At 37.2% G+C, this 17395-nt stretch overlaps 1 protein-coding gene across 1 annotated transcript in view; it reads right to left on the reverse strand.

Annotated features, from left to right (window-relative positions):
- The window catches only part of igsf9bb (immunoglobulin superfamily, member 9Bb), a gene marked incomplete at both ends in the record, with an annotated part of 126505 nt that overhangs the window by 63591 nt on the left and 45519 nt on the right, over window positions 1-17395 (reverse strand). The window contains one exon of the mRNA XM_081390460.1: window positions 2646-2797. Coding sequence (XP_081246586.1) covers window positions 2646-2797 — 152 coding nt within the window. The remainder of the gene's footprint in view (window positions 1-2645; window positions 2798-17395) is intronic.

Here is a 17395-nt window from a genome sequence, read left to right on the forward strand (position 1 = left end):
GTGTTCAATCACCAAGCAAAGCTAGTCACTGACAGGCTGTCATTGCTCTGTTATGTGTGAGGAGATGGAGATCTCTCGATGGGCTTTTATAAATCAAACTCTTTTCAGGCAGAGAACTAAGCCATCCGCTCCTGTAGGGATCTCTTTGCTTAGTCTTCAGCGAGCAGATGGTTTATACTCAGGAAGCATTTGACAGTTTGGTTCACTATGTTTGGTTTGCCGGTTTTGATGAGCCACAATCATTGGATCATTTGTGAGAAAAAAGCCAGTATTTAGATGCTGGTTTCGACAAGGGAATCTAAGAGTCTGTTTCATATCATGGAAGGCTCATTTGATGAAATATATAAAAGACGTCACTCAAGAGGAGAAATTCCATTAGTGCTGAAATACAAGGACGATTTATTTGGTTCCTAATTACACAGCACTGTGAACATAAGAGGCCCAAGGGACACCTCCACGACACGTAGTTAAAATGAGCACAGTTACGAGCACTGAGATGGTCAGGGGTCTAGGGCTAAACCACTAGGGTATATGACAAGGCTGAGGGGGATTAATTAGATGTTTCTACAGGCCGTGCAACTACTGTTAAAACTGCAGCTTTGTCTAATTTGACAGAGTAAGTTTAAACAATATATAGAAGGGACACTCAAACTGCTTAGTTTGAAGGACACTTTTAGACAAGAGGGTGAAATATGGCAAACTTTTTAAAGAAGGTCATTTTTATTACAAGATTATTACCATATTATAACAATTCAAACTGTAATTGACTTTGTTCTTTTTTAATATCTTTTAAAATGTACTTTATTCTTAATGGCAAAGCTGAATTTTCAGCATCAGTACTCTAGTCTTAAGTGTCACATGATCCTTCAGAAATCATTCTAATATGTTCAAGAAACATTTCTTGTTATTATACGTTAAAAATTGTTGCTTAATATTTTTGTGGAAACTCTGATGCATGTTTTCAGGATTCCTGATTAATAGAAATACCCCAAAAAAAGAAGAAGAAAAAAAGGAAAAAATATTTTTTTATTTTTCATTTATTAACTTTTGAACTGAATAAACTAGAAATGAAAAAATTTCTTTAGTCAAGGTCAGAGATTAGTAACGGCACTGTTTACGTATTCTGGTTATTAAAATGAATAATAAATTGCGAATTAAAAGAAAAATGTATTCAACAAAAATCTATAAAACTGCAAGTGAGTGTTGTGGCACTTTCAATGCATGTTACTTGTCTGCATTTTAGACACAGAAGCAGCAATTTAACTGTGATGACGGGCCACTGATAACCTCATGGAGGGCTGGATTTGGGGCCATGACTATGGTAGTTTGAAGATGGAAAGTGAGCAAAAGTAAAGATAGTGACAAAGTGCCTATGACCTGTAATTTCCACCGTCATCAAATATCCTGAGCCCTCACTGTGGCAACTGCAATCCTGTATTTGTGCAGAGAAGCATATCAATCAAACTACACAGGCATTCTTCAGGTAACTACAACACTAGGGCTGTCACATACTAAGATTTACAACAGTATATCATGATTTTCACACTGCCACACAAACATTTCCCAAAGAAATTTAAATGTCTCTCACCTATATTCTGGAAAGAATTCTCTTTTTTAAATAACATTTACATAAATATGAAAATAAAATAATATTAAAAAAGCTATAAATAAAAATTCTGAGACATGGCAACATTGCATACGACACATATTTTAGTATTAAGCAACTTGGCCAGCGCAGATGAACGACATTGTTAGCCAATCATAACAAATGGTCAGAGAGAGGGCAAAAAATAAATAAATAACTTACTAGCAGAGCCGGACAGTAACGGAGTACATTTACTTGAGTACAGTACTTAAGTACAATTTTGAGGGATCTGTACTTCTATCATTTTTGGGGAGTACTCAAGACTTTACTCAAGTACATTTGAGAGGCAAATATTGTACTCTTTACTCCGCTACATTTCTATCCATAACCGTGAGTACCCATTACTACTTCTAAAAAAAAAAAAAAAAAGGAAAAAAGAATAATCTCGGAAACCCTCAATTTGTTGTTTCCCTCTCAAACGTGATTGGATTGTGCAGGCGCCACTTATTGGGACAGCCTATCAGAAATCACCTTCAGCTTTCCGCCAAAGTCAACTCCATGGTCAGATTTAGATAAGAGATTAAACCATGGATGAAACAATGGATGAAGACGCAGCAGGTCCATCCCGGGAATGTGCCAACCCGTGGCCCCACCTCGCCAGACTATTTTAATTTTCTGAACAAGTTAATGATAGTTTTCGCTTCAAGTGTTTGCTGTGTTTACCAATGTAAGCACTGTGGCAGTAGTAATGCAATATTTAGAAAATGTACTCTTGTACTCTTGATACTCAAGTACTTTTAAAAACAAGTACTTCAGTACTTTTACTTAAGTAGACATCTGACTGTAGTACTTTTACTTGTACTTGAGTAAAATTTAGCAAGGGGTATCTGTACTTTTACTCAAGTAATGAAGCTGTGTACACTGTCCGCCTCTGCTTACTAGAAACAAGAAACTATACTAATATTTTAAGTTTACATTATAAAATATCCCCCAATTTAGAATATCCCGTAGATTTCATGATCAAAGTTAATATTCAAATATAAGAGATGTGTTTGCTCACCTTGTATTTGCTGCTGTCCTGTACGGGGTCTCCCTCCCTAAGCCAGCTGACTGAAGGTTTGGGATTGCCGAAGGCCGTGCAGCTCAGAGTGATGCTGCCCCCCTCTTTGGCCTCCACATACTGCGGTGGCGTGTCCGTAAAAGTTGGGGGAGCTGTGACACAGAGAAACAATGTGAAAATTCCCTATCTGTTACCTGAAATAAATCAGCCTGGGGGTAACAAGGCAGGTTAATTCATAACAATATCATGTCTTATAATATACGTGTCTTTTACAGACCCTGCAAAAGCATGATTCATGCCTCATCGCTAATGGGAGCCATAGGAGTTCAGAAGGCCATCGGAGTTGTTAGCTCGTGTACCTGTGAATAAAAGGGACTCCTGGTCATGGATCTCCCTACTGCATACATATGTGGCCATTTATGAGCTCTTAGTATACAGTATATGAGCTCTCTGGCTGGCATCTCTCTCATTGTTAATAATTCTGCTCCTGCTCCATGGCCAATTCTCCCCCAGCCTTGATTTAGTAGCTAAAATTTCGCTTTCATTACATATAAATCATGGTGGGGAAGGGGTGGCCATGCCGTCACATCTCATGGCCAGCCAGCAGTGTGCCTGAATATAGATATATAGATATTAGTGAGACATGCTGCCTCTCTCTCTCTCTCTCTCTCTCTCTCTCTCTCTCTCTCTCTCTCTCTCTCTCTCTCTCTCTCTCTCTCTCTCTCTCTCTCTCTCTCTCTCTCTCTCTCTCTCTCTATATATATATATATATATATATATATATATATATATATATATATACATAATAATTCATGTAAATAATTGCTAGGAATTTACAGGATTAGATTTTTAAGTATTATTTTCCAATAATTTACTGTAGTCTGAAATTTACTGTGAAATCAATGCATGCTGGGTCATTTTATTACAAATTACTGTTAATCAACAACAAAATAATGCTGACATCACAGTAACTGCTCTTGTTTTACTGTGATTTCACATTATAATGTTGTCTTTAATCATGCCACTGTAATAAATGTTTTCTTTACAACAGCAATTTGTAATCAGTCACCATAATGGTAATTAGTGCTCCATTAGCTTGGGATCTTGGACTCTCTGTATTCATATCCATATTTATGTTCTAGCCAATTCAGAAATGTGACAAATAAAAAACATTTGTTAAAATGATGACAAGCTGGAATATTAAATAGTTTAGTCAAAGTATTCCTAGCATGTATATGAAGATTTTGTGTTAGTTATTATTTAAAGGGGGGGTGAAATGCTCATTAACACTCAATCTCCTGTTAATCTTGAGTACCTATAGAGTAGTATTGCATCCTTCATATCTCCAAAAAGTCTTTAGTTTTATTATATTTATAAAAGAAAGATAGGCTGTACCGAGTCTTTCCGGAAAAAACCGAGCGTCTGGAGGCGGGCCGTGTGGGCGGAGCTAAAGCTGTGCTAACGCGCCGGGCTAACAACACACAGACATTTGAGGCAGTTTTACTCACCGCCCGGTTCCAACGCACGACCGACCGCGAACCTTTATCATTGTGACTGCTCGATCCTTAAGCATTAGACGATCTGCAAATCCGTCGATCTGGGCTTTGTTTATAAAACAAGCATCGTCGAAATGCAGGGAACAAACAGTCTTGCACAACCTCCGTTGATGCTCTGAAAAAACAAACTCCATCCACTGGTCCCTTAACGCCGGGTTCTTTGGGAATCTGTGCAGGGTTGTCTTGCCCTGGCAACCAAAAACCCACTTCTTTGGTGACATTGACTTCCCTAAAGCCGAGCATAGCGCTTTGATGGGCGTACTGCTTTCGCTCTCTAGCTCTGGTCTACGGTTGCGCCCGCGTCCTTCCGCAGAAGTGCCCTTAGGACCCATATAAGGAAATTCCGCTACATCTGACGTCACACATGCCCACACTCGAAAAAAACTTTCCGAAACTTGTGACAAACCGGAAGGAGAATTTTTGGAACAGAAATACTCCTTCAAACGTGCAATTTAATTTTTGAAACTTTGTCCATGTTTAGCATGGGAATCCAACTCTTTAACAGTGTAAAAAACTCAGTATGCATGAAATAGCATTTCACCCCCCCTTTAAGCATGAAGATGTACCAATAACTTATTTCAAATTCATAACTGTTTGTAGATGGATCTTTCACAATAGTGAAGCAACTGCTGAGATCTGTGAAAGATGTGAGTGACATCATCTTGAAAACATCACCTAATGACGCACAGACATCAATACTTGACAAAGAAAAAAACAATGGTGACACTCAACAAATAATAAAATGTTTATACAACATAAACCAACATTACAAAATAAACCAACACAAATGGCTAAAAGCGAAGCAAAAATAAGTTCAGCAGCACAGATAAATCCAACAAGAATCAAGAAACTCCACAACATAATCTATTCATGCAACACTACATGCTGGGTACCTTAATAGTACATATGCACTGTAGAAATACAGTATGATGTTGTTTGTTTACAGTAAATTGTGTTTTCCAATACTGTAAACTCACAGTAAAACCACTTTTTAGTGCAGTTAGACACAAGAAAAGTCGTACTGTGAAATTACTGTGAAAGTAACAATTATTAACCTGAAATATACAGTAAAGTAATTTCACACTGAAATATTTAACAGTGATACATATATATTATGGGCTGGACAGGGCACAGAACCGAAAGACTGATCAGGAACAATACAACAGTCCTTCACATATTAACTCTTTAATATGAAAGGTTTGAAATTGCTAACTAACTAACCCAAAGATTTTAATTATTTTGACCATTTTAATTAATTTGTGACCATTTCCATCACAAAAAATATTTTTGTGATTTTGCATAAATATTATCATCAATTGAAGTATTATACTGTATATACTGTATATATATTACAATATTATAATTAATTTGTGACATTTACTGTACATCACAAAAACTACTTTGCATAAATGTTGATTAGATATATATATATATATTATTATTATTAACTTAATGCCTCCTAGATAAACTTGAAGGGCATTGAAACAGGGCTAGACATAAATATGAATTAAAAAATATACAATCTCATAACAAACATTCATGTTCCTGTGTGAGATTGTCTGGTTACAGAATGTGGCTCAATGTATCTCCTGTGTGTGATAACTTGAAATGGGTTTTATAGTTTTGTAACACTCAAGGGGAATTGTGTTGTGCCGCATGATCTGCATTTCACTCAGAAACATCAAAATATTAGTGACTTGTTGAATAATTGTTCATATTTCTTACTGTATCTCCAAAATTAAGATTATTGTGTCTCTTGAAATTTATTTGGTGGTTACTCAATTATTTCTAGGCACAATTACAGACAGTTAGGCGCAAAGGATGACAAAAGGAAATGGTTTTGTCTCAAATGTGTTCAAATATTTAATACTTGAGTAGATCACAGGAACATCTTACTTTCCAGGAGCACAGAAGAGATGGGTTTGGCGATATACCTGGACTGAACCCTTCTCAAGCTGAGCATCTATTATACGTGGCTCTAAATGTCAGTAAGACCTGACTGTCTGTGAAACTAAGGGGCAAATAATAATGATTCAGCAAGCTTGATTTGGTTTGGTCTGATAATAATACTAATTTGGATGGCTTTTTTCATTTATTTTTATAAACTTGTCTTACCCAGTTTCAGCACTGCTTTATTCTGCTTTATTCTACTTGAAGGAACCCCCAAGATCTGGTGGCACATGACCAGAGTGCTCAAGGAAACATATCTAAGGCCAGCCGCTAAGACATCTGTGCAAAACATGCCTCCATCTGCTCCGAATCTCCATTTACTGCCGTACACACTCTCACACACTGCTGACCTGTGATGTTGATTAAACATAAACATAAACACACACACACACACACACACACAAGAAATGCTGAGGGCACAGGCACACTACAGGCTAATGAGGAGAATGCGTGTGTCTTATATGAACAAACACCTTCATCTGTGATTGTATCATGTTTCACAGTCATTGAAAGCTGCTAATTGATAACGTCTAAGTTTGCCTTTGCTTTTCAATCCACATTTCCATTAGTGGCAAAACATTCAGGCAAATCCACTTGACATTAGCTAAATGCCTGCCACAGCGTGCCAAATGGAGAGAGCAACTGCCCGACACCTGCTGTGTATAAAAACCACAGAGAATATGTCTCACCGGATTGAAGTGCCCTGCTCCATCTAGTACTGTGTGATTTAGGGAATATTCACCATGTTTAAGATTATTATTCTGCCGGAATGAAATTAGGTGAAATAGTGAATATTGCGATTGTTTTATTTGGCCATAATTTTTTTGTTCCTAAAGGATTGGATCATAAAATATGTTTTCATATAAGGTTAGTATTTTTGTGTAAAAAAAAAAAAAACATGTGAATTGGAATTCAATTAATTTCAATGAATTGTTTAAAAAAATCTGATTAAAATATTAAATTGCTTCATCATTTAAAAAGTGACATTTTATACACTAACGCTCAAAAGTTTGGAGTCGGTAAGATTTTTAATGTTTATAAAACATAAATCTCTTACACTCACCCAGCTGGATTTATTTGTTCAAAAATATAGTAAAAATAGTAATATTGTGAAATATTATTTTATAATTTCAGTACAATTTACAATTTAACTGTTTTCTATTTGAATAAATATTATAAAATGTGATGTATTCCTGTGATGGCAAAGCTGAATTTTCAGCAATATTACTCCAGTCTTCAGAGTCACATGATCCTTGAGAAATCATTCTAATATGATGATTTGGTGCTCAATAAACATTTCTTATTATTATCAAAGTGGAAAACCATGAATGAAACCATAATTAAAAAAAAATTCCTATGATTTTTTTTGATAAAAAAAAAAAAAAAAGTTCAACAGAACAGCATTAATTTGACATATAAAATATTCGTTTTTACTGTTTGATCAATTTAATACATCCTTGCTGAATTAAAAAAAAAAAAAAGATTCTTGCTGACCCCAAACTTCATATCGGTAAAAAATATATGTGGTAATGTCTGCTGTTTACGATAATATACATACTATATACTGTATGTGACTAAATGTATTATTGGTGAAAAGTGTACAAAATTGTGGTTTCATCGAATTGAAAAACACCATTTTAAACAGTCTCTGAGAAAAAATATCAATATCAAGATATACAGTTGTGGTCAGAATTAATGGCACCCCTGGTAAATATGATCAAAAATGGCTGTAAAAAATAAATCTGCATTGTTTATCCTTTTGATCTTTTGTTCAAAAAATTTGCAAAAATCTAACCTTTCATTGAAGTAAAAGAATTGAAAGTGGAGGGGAAATCACATTATGAAATAAATGTTTTTCTCCAAAACACGTTGTCCACAATTATTAGCACCCCTATAATTGTTTATGAGTAAAATATAAATATATATAATAAGTATATTCCCATTAATATTTACTTTTTTTAGCGCACCAGGGTGACTAGGAACATGAAATTGTCCAGCTATGACTTCTTGTTTCACAGGAGTTTAAATATGAGGAAACACAAAGGCAAAATTCCCTGAATCATCCATCACAGTGAGTAAAACCAAAGAATTTAGTTCTGATGTGCAGCAAAAGATTGTTGAGCTTCACAAAAGAGAGAGTGGCTGTAAGAAAATCCCCATTTTGACCATCAGGGCAATAATTAATAAGTTCCAATCAACTAAAGATGCTACGAATCTGCCTGGAAGATGACGTGTGTCTATATTGTCTTAATGCGCAGTGAGGAGGAGAGTTTGAGTGGTCAAAGACTCTTCAAAGATGGAGAATTACATAGATTAGTTGAGTCTTGGGGTCAGAAGAAAAAAAGAAAAAAAAAATCAAACAACCCCTACATCACATGTTGTTTGGGAGGGTTTCAAGAAAAATCCTCCTCGCTCATCCAAAAACAAACTCCAGAAAATTCAGTTGTCAGATACCTGGAACTTCAAACGGCACAGGGTTCGGTGGTCAGATGAAACTAAAAAAGCTTTTTGGCACCAAACACTAGATGGGTTTGGTGCACACAAGGATAAAAAGTACCCCATGTGTACAATTTAATATACCGTTGGATTTTTAATGTTGTTTTTTATGTCCTATTTTTCTGCTGGAGGACCTGGACTTCTTGTTCAGATACATGGCATTGTGGATTTTATCAAATATCAACAGATAAAAAATCAAAACCTGACGGCTTCTGCTAGAAATCTTATAATGGTTGGTGGTTGGATCTTCCATCAGGAACACTATCTAAAACAGACATCAAAATCAACACAAAAATGTGTTAGGGAGCACAAAATGAAGCTTCTGCCATGACCGTCCCAGTTCCCTGACGAGTGGAGTGAACTGAAGAGAAGAAGCACCAACATGGATATGGGATTCTGAAGGATCTGGAGAGATTCTGTATGGAGGAATGGTCTCTGATCTCTTGTCAGGTGTTCTCCAAACTCATCAGGCATTATAGGAGAAGAAGTTGAATTTGTAGAAAGTCAGATTTATATAAATATATGACAGTGTTATCAGCATAAAGTTGAACATGACAGTAATTGCAAAATAATTATTTACATAATTAAATATTGGTATCACTTCTTTACAGCTAACAGAGAGGCAAACAGTGAGAGTCCTGGAATAGAGCTGTTGAATTTGCCAAATGATCACCTGCTCACCCTCTGTGCGCGCGCACACACACACACACACACACACACACACAAACACACACATTTTGTCTTTGACGCTGCATAATAATCCCTCCGATATTTCCAAGGCTTTGAGGCAAGATGACATCATCTCTTTTACAATGAGCGCGCGTGTCAGCCAGTGATAAAATCACTAGCACTTATCACAGGCACAGATTGTGAAAAGAATTCAGCTATAATAAGGCTCTGTGCTTACACCGGCCACACAGGCAGATGTTTTAGCACACACACACTAACAACACACGCATTGCACCAGTGAGAGCTAATTGGCAGGAGAAGCATGGAGAGAGGAGGCTGCGTGGAGCTCGTCCCACAGGAACATCTTCATCCTGCTCATCTTCCTCTCAAGATTCAGTACTGAGCCGAGCATCTGTGTGAATGCTGCTTGCGGGATTACACCTCATCAGATCACACGGCCTATTTAGACTCATGCAAATATGCGTAAACTACACCAGCTGCACAGTTCTAGCCTAGAACAAGCCACAATGTGAATGAATGAATGAATGAATGGATAAATCTGAGCAAACTACCCAATGTAACACTGAATCGATCTGGGTTTAAAATACATGCTGTTGCTGTTGGTGTTTTTCCAAATGATATGAGTGATCATTGTACTATTGCATGTATTAGGAGTACAAAATCACTCAAATCCGAAGGTCGGACTGTTCTCAGACGTTGTTTCAGGCATTTTTCGGAGCAGGCTTTCCTTCAAGATTTATCCAGAGAGAAATGGTTTCAAATAGAATTGATTTCTACTATTGAGGATGCTGTAGCTCATTTTCAGCAACATTTCTTAAAGCTTGCAAATAAACATGCCCCTATTAGGAAGTTCAGGATAAAAAACAGAGACAACCCTTGGTTTTCTAAAGATATAGCTGACCTAATCCATGCCAGAAATAATCAATGGTCTATAGCTAGGAAAACACAGAGTGCTAACGATTGGCGTCTTTTTAGAACTCTTAGAAATCAGTGTACAGCTGTTATTAGAAAATCTAAAGCTGAATACTATTTGGCGCAAACGTCAATTAGTTTGCATGACCATTCAAAATTCTGGAAAACTATTAGAGCACTACAGAATAAGAAATTCAATAGCTTCCCTCACCAGTTGAAAATAGGAAATGCTGTTATAACAGAGCAGAGGGATATGCTAAATGCTTTTAATGATCATTTTGAAAAGGCAGGACATATCTTTGAGGATACATTGGGTGAAACCTCTCTTGTTCAACATAGTTCCCAGGTAGCAATACTGTAGGTGAAATTCCCCATGGCGAACACAACTTACAGAAAGCTTGGAAAAATGTATTCCTGGCTGAACCTAGATCCCATTCACTACAAGGGGAAGTGGTTTCTGATACTGTTTCTTCTTTGACCTTTGAGCTTGCACCATTCTTTGAGTCAGATGTTTTGCACGTTTTGCAGAGCATTGACTCCAAGAAGGCAGAGGGGCCAGATGGACTTGATCCTGTTTTGTTAAAAATGGCAGCAGAAATTATAGTGAAGCCACTCACTTACATATTTAATCTGTCCATTTGCACAGATACAGTGCCTATTTCGTGGAAGCAGGCTTACGTCACGCCGTTACTGAAAGCTGGGGATCCATTTGACACAAATAATTATAGACCTATCTCAAATCTTTCGGCTTGGCAAAGGTTTTGGAGACTTTAGTGTCTGATCAATTAAAAACTTTTCTGGTTTCACAAAATATCCTTAACGACATGCAATCTGGTTTTAGATCTGGCCACAGTACAGTTTCTGCCTCTTTAAAAGTTATTGATGATATAAAAGCGGTGATTGATAAAAAGTTATTCCGTATGGCTGTGTTCGTTGACCTTACAAAGGCATTTGACACAGTGGATCACTTCATGTTAATCAAAACCCTGTTGAATATTGGTGTTGGGCATAGAGCTGTAAATTGGTTTCACAGCTATCTCTCTGAGCGGATGCAAATTGTAAGGCATGGGAATGTAAAATCTGACCCTGTTGTCCTAAAAAAGGGTGTCCCACAAGGATCAGTTTTAGGTCCTTTGCTTTTTATCATCTACATAAATAATGTTTGCAGTGAGTTTAAATACTCACAGTATCATTTGTATGCAGATGATACAATTCTGTATTCTTGTGCTCCAACACCTGAGATTGCCTGTGCAAATTTGCAGTTAGATTTTGCCTCATTACAATCTGCCCTGTTTGATTTGAAGCTACTTTTAAATGCAAAAAAGACAAAGGTGATGATATTTGCACCTATAAATTCTAAAATCCCAGTTCTTGCTATTAATACATTGCAAGATGAAGCCATTGAATTTGTTGATACTTATAAATACTTGGGTATCTGGCTGGACAAAGGTTTTACCTTTAAAAAACATATTGAAGCTCTTGGTAAAAAACTTAAATTCACTCATTTTTATATAGATTGAAATCTTGCTTTTTTAGGACTACACGGAAAAAACTGGTTGCAGGATTATTCCTGTCTCAGTTAGATTATGGTGATATCATTTATCAATTTGCTTGTCCTTCTACTTTGTAAATGCTTAACCCTCTTTATCATGCGGCTCTCAGGTTCATCACAAATGCAGGCTATCAGACACATCACTGCATCTTATATAGTAGGGTAAATTGGCCGTCACTCAAAGTGTGCAGGATGCTACATTGGCACATTTTTATTTAAAAAGCTATTTTAGGTCTTTTGCCTTCTTATATTTGTTTAAAATTTGTTCATATACAAAGTACATATCATTTAAGATCTAGTGACAGACTACTTTGTAAGGTACCAAGAATGAGGACAGAAGTAGGAAAGAAGAGTTTGTCTTACTATGACCCTTCGTCCTGGAACGAACTCCAGTCTAGGCTTAAGATTGGTGCGCTAATTTCCTTAGCTGCTTTTAAAAAAAGATTATCTGACATGCTGACGGACATGTGCACTTGTTTTAATTAAAGGTGGTATCAGTGATTTCAGGACCAAAAATATTTTTATCACATTCATCTAATCTTTCCTAACGATCCGCTAGCTGCCCGCCCCATAAGCATGCCGTCAAAAAAACGCGTCTCTGTAGGCAGCCTAGGCTCTGAGATCTGCACACAAAAACAAATGGTTTAGCCAAACACTCAAAACCAAAACAAATAGTATTCTAACCAATCACCGACAGGGGGAGGGTGTTGTGAGGTTTTGTGCTCGTGCACGGCTGCACGCGAAGTCAGAGCTGAAGAAAAAGCTGGCTCACTTTGTGAGTGTATATTTCCTGATTTCCTATTTCCTAAATGTTGTGTTGTTACTAAAGACTGTTATTGCTGGATTCTCCTCTGTTGTGTGATTTATTACAACCACCTGCCAGAACCAAAAGAAAAGAAAGGATGGATAATCCCTGGACCACACAAGGGATTTCATAGATCTGGTGTGCCTCACTCAGTACCCTGACCACTCGCTCTGCATCTTTTATTACACCAACCTCAACATGCGGTCCAAGGAACACCTAGAGGGAGCTTTGCAGAGTGCTGGTGAGATGTGGATCCCCCTACACCGTCTGCGCTGCAGAGGAAGACATCACAAGCCCCATTCCAGACACAGAGTCCAGCCAGCCGTTCAACACGCCCATCATAAGCCCCTTTCACACAGAGATTCCAGAAAATACACCGATAGTTTTAGTTCATTCACACTGGATGTGATTTTCTGGAATCTTCTGCGCACGTTAACACACATTCCTTCGAGATCCTGTAAAGACACGTGGCATCAGGATGTGACCTGTAATGTCTCTGCAGCGTCTTAAGTTTGCTTCTGATCTGCGATTTCACCACGCTTGTGCATTTCTGTCTGATTCGATCATAAACTAGCTCATCGCGTACCGTTCCACTAATCTGAAGAACTATCTCAGCTTCAGCGTCATCAATACGACACACCCCTTATGGCACTGGTCCTACCTTTTGTTCACACAGGGCGCGTTCTGGGACTGATCCCGGCAATGTTACTAGGTGTTTGCGTTCACACAGAAGGCACTCAATTTTATGGCAATTTTCTGGGATCAACGCTCTGTGTGAAAGGGGCTATAGACATTCTGCCAGAGCCCACCGCAAGCACAGAGCCCGAGCCTTGAGCACCATGATGCCAGAGCCAACATCTGAGCACAACAGCTGTGCTTCGTCCATTCACCCCTCTGGCTTCGCTAGTCCCACCAGCAGTCCTCCGGCACCCTGGTTCAACCTCGACCGCTTATCAAAATGGCTCCGCCTTGGCCACCAGGACCTACGGTGTGTTCTGGTCTCTGTGTCTCCTCCGCCTAGGTCTCAAACTCTCCTAGCTCCACCTCTGGTGGTCGGTCATCTGACTCCACCCTGGCTCCTCCCCCAATCGGTTCCGCTGTGGGCCATTGTCCTGGCTTTGCTCGGGGTCTTCAGCTGTCTCCTCCATCCATCTCTCCTCCCAGGCTCCTCCCACTCCCCTATTGACTGTTCTGCCTGCCCCTCCTTTGTTACATCTCTCCCCAGCTGCAAGTCATTCCCCTGAACCCCCTCCTTCCCTTCTCTGTTGAACTGTTTTCTACGGTGCAAGGACGTACTTTTGCACCGGGGGACTATTGGCATGTGTATGTTCTTCTGTTTTGGTTTCGTTCTTGTTCCTGTACCTGTTTCCTTTGTTCCCATTTTCCCACCACTCGTTAGATTCCTTGTTTACTGATTGTTACGCACCTGTTTCTGTTGACTAGAATCCCTTGTGTATTTAAGCTTTCAGTTTTCACGGTTCTTTGTTCGGTGTTGATTGTCATTTGATTTTACGTGTTTTTTTGTTTTATTTTCTGTGTTTCCTGAGTGTTCTAAAGTCTTATTAAAGACTGTTCTTGCTTGATTCTCCCAAGTCATGTAGATTACTACAACAACATGCCAGAACATGACACATTCAACCTTCGCAGAAAGCTGATTTTAATTTAGGGGATGTTGCTGCAGTCAAAGTCACATGATCTACTTAAGTGAATCAGTGAAGAAGTATTTCACTTCATTATGACATATTTCGCACATGTGGAAACACACAGACTCTGACAGATCCGTACAGTTAGATCATACTGCTCACAGGCTCCTTAAAGACATATTTAAGCTGCTGAGGTGTTATTCACATAACGATTCTGAATAAACTGAGAATCACAAATTTATTTATTTTTTAAATAAACAAAATAGAAAATAGCATGTAATTTACTAGAGGTTCTGACAAAATTGAAATTTTATTTAAATTACAAAAATATTTAATTAGATATTTTTAATGAATGAATGACTCAATAACTCACTCATAAAGACTTCACTTTTGTTCATTAATGGATGAATCAGCAGTTTTGAATGAATCTCTTCAATAAACAATTCAATGACAAATAAATGTTTTTAACAGTCACTTGTCTCCACCCTGTCCTCTGGCGTAATTATGTAATTGATACAAAGTTACTTTTGAAATATGATTTCCTGTATTTTTATCACTACCATAGACATCAGTGTTTGTATCCGAACAGTCAACTTTTATCCCAGTACTTCTGTGATAATTTGAATTACTGTAGCAGAAATAATGATATGTGCGGTTGAAAAGACTGTTTGTGAAGCTGTTTCATATATATAGGCTACATGATAACAGCTCTCTCTGGTTTAGCAGCAGTGCCAATGCAAATTTAAATGTTGATTGTTTGCTGTGATCGTACTTGACAAAGCTTTAATTGACATAGCTGAATCATTGTCATTTAGAAATAAGATTGTGTGGGTGTTCAAATCGAGATCGCGATCTTTTAACAATTAATCATGCAGCTCTATAACACTGGTAAATAAAGTGTGTTTCCAGATCCCTCTGTATGACTGTATGGATCATTTCTAATATTTAACAAAAGAAACACACTTGAACAAAGCATCCAATTGTAATGGCTCAGACAAATGTAGCTTCTTTGTTAATGATGGAAGATAAGAGGCAATTCAAAGAGCCAATTATAGCTGCGGCAAAGTGTTTTTCCACAAAATGAAAATTTATTTTTATATTTGGGAGGTTCCGCTGATGTGAATGTAACTAAATTGCAAGTCCAGTCACACATGGAGGCCATCGGTGAGCAAAACCTATTTTCTTATCTCTCAGACACTCTTGGTCAAACACAGATTAAATGTAAGCCGATGCATACTGAGAGGAGGGGGAGCCTCACCGGAGACTGAAAGAGCAAACTGAAAGCCTGGTAGACAAGGGGGCATTTTAACAGAACCCAAAGAGAATAGTAACAAAATAAAGAGCATCACTGCTCTTTCTGCAAGACTAAAACCAGCCCTGCTGTCCCTGCTAAAACAAGCACTGATTCAATTAGCCCAGAATGAGAATTGACCCTCAATTCCTGTTTCTGCGTCTCGGTCTGATACTTACTTCCATGTCAAATGTCGAGAGTAGCTCACCTCACGTGTTGTGTTTTCACATCTGCATTTAGCTGTGAGAAGTCTGTTTCCTTTTAGTGAATCAGTTTGTTCTTTTAAATAAACGATTCTCTGTTCAAATAAAGTCAAAGTTAAGTGAAACAAATAGCACTACATCAGTAGTGATTTACTCAGTTATGTACAGTAAATTAGTGTCTACTTTCTAGTTTTAATAGCTGTCAATATTGTAAAATGATGCCAAGTTTTTTCTTCTTTCCCTCAAAATTATATTATGAGGCAAAAAATAGCTTCACAGAACTACGACTAATTGCGCCAACCACTCCAGCTGTGAACTCTTTCAGGTTTAACTTTATTTATTCAGGTTTTAAGTAGAGTAAAATTCATAAAGTGAATAATATGGTGGACAGCAATTTATAAAAAAATAAAATAAATAAAAAAGGAATCTTGCTCACATTGCAGAACGCTAACAAAGAAGTGAGCTTGAGGTAGTGATTTGTAATATGAAACTTCAGGGGAAAATTTCACTCAGTTCCGATTGTGTGTTTATGTGATGATGGTGCAACTGTGAAACCTGCTACAACATGAAAGAAATCAGCAGAATGGAGCATTGAGAAGTTTAAAGGCAGATGGAGTGATACCCAAAGCTAATTAAGCACAAACATAAAAGCCTAAACCAGCCCCCCAGACCGCTATTCTGAAACACTAATCATAATGTGAAAATCCTATTTATCTCACGCTGATGGAGATCTGAAAGATGATCCAAAAAGCTCTAGAAACTACTGGCCCCAAGCTTCTGTACCGACTTCACACATGCACAAGAGAATGATTCAGGCTTTAATTCTCCTTTTTCATATTACAGACATATATAATCACCTTACACACTTTGATCTGCTTACACATGTAATCCTTGGTTTTTGTCCTCCTCTGTGTTATCTTGTGTATATTGTCCATGATGTATAGCATATGGCTTATTGTGCAACTTCCAGGGTAATTCAACATGCACCGTATGCTGTACCACATTAATTATCAGCTAATATTACAGTTTTTTATCTGTTTTGGGTGATTTCGGATATTTAATTATGCATGCTCATTCCCCCAATTTTTACATTTAGATTACCTTTGCCATCATCTAATGCTCACTTAAAATACACTTGTGAATCTCCATTCACAATACTGTATGTTGTGACACCAAAATTCAGTGATTTTAACTTTTGGTGTTTTATTTATTTATTTATACAAAATAGAATAGAATTACATTAACAACCACAAGCCAGTGTTATTTTTATTTTATTTTATTTTTTATTATGTATATACTATTATGGTATTAATAGTATTAATAGCTTTTTTCCGTTATCTGCATATTTTTGTCTTCATATTAAGTTTAGTTTAAGTTTTAGTCATTTTGTTTGTTTGTGCTTTTGTCATTTTTACTAGTTTTTATTTATATTTAATTTATTTGTATTTCCGTTTTATGTTTGAATAATTTAAGTACTTAAGTACTCTTAAACTTATGTTATTTCAGTTACTTGCCAGAGCAACAATTGTAATTTGTAATCTTTTTCATCTAATATTTAGATTTCATTTAATTTCAGCTTAACTTCAATTAATAAAACAACTTTTTTAGATTTCATTTAATTTCAGCTTAACTTCAATTAATAAAACAACTTT

The sequence above is a fragment of the Scardinius erythrophthalmus genome (genome assembly GCF_964197995.2).
Source record: "Scardinius erythrophthalmus genome assembly, chromosome: 17".
Taxonomy (NCBI): domain Eukaryota; kingdom Metazoa; phylum Chordata; class Actinopteri; order Cypriniformes; family Leuciscidae; genus Scardinius; species Scardinius erythrophthalmus.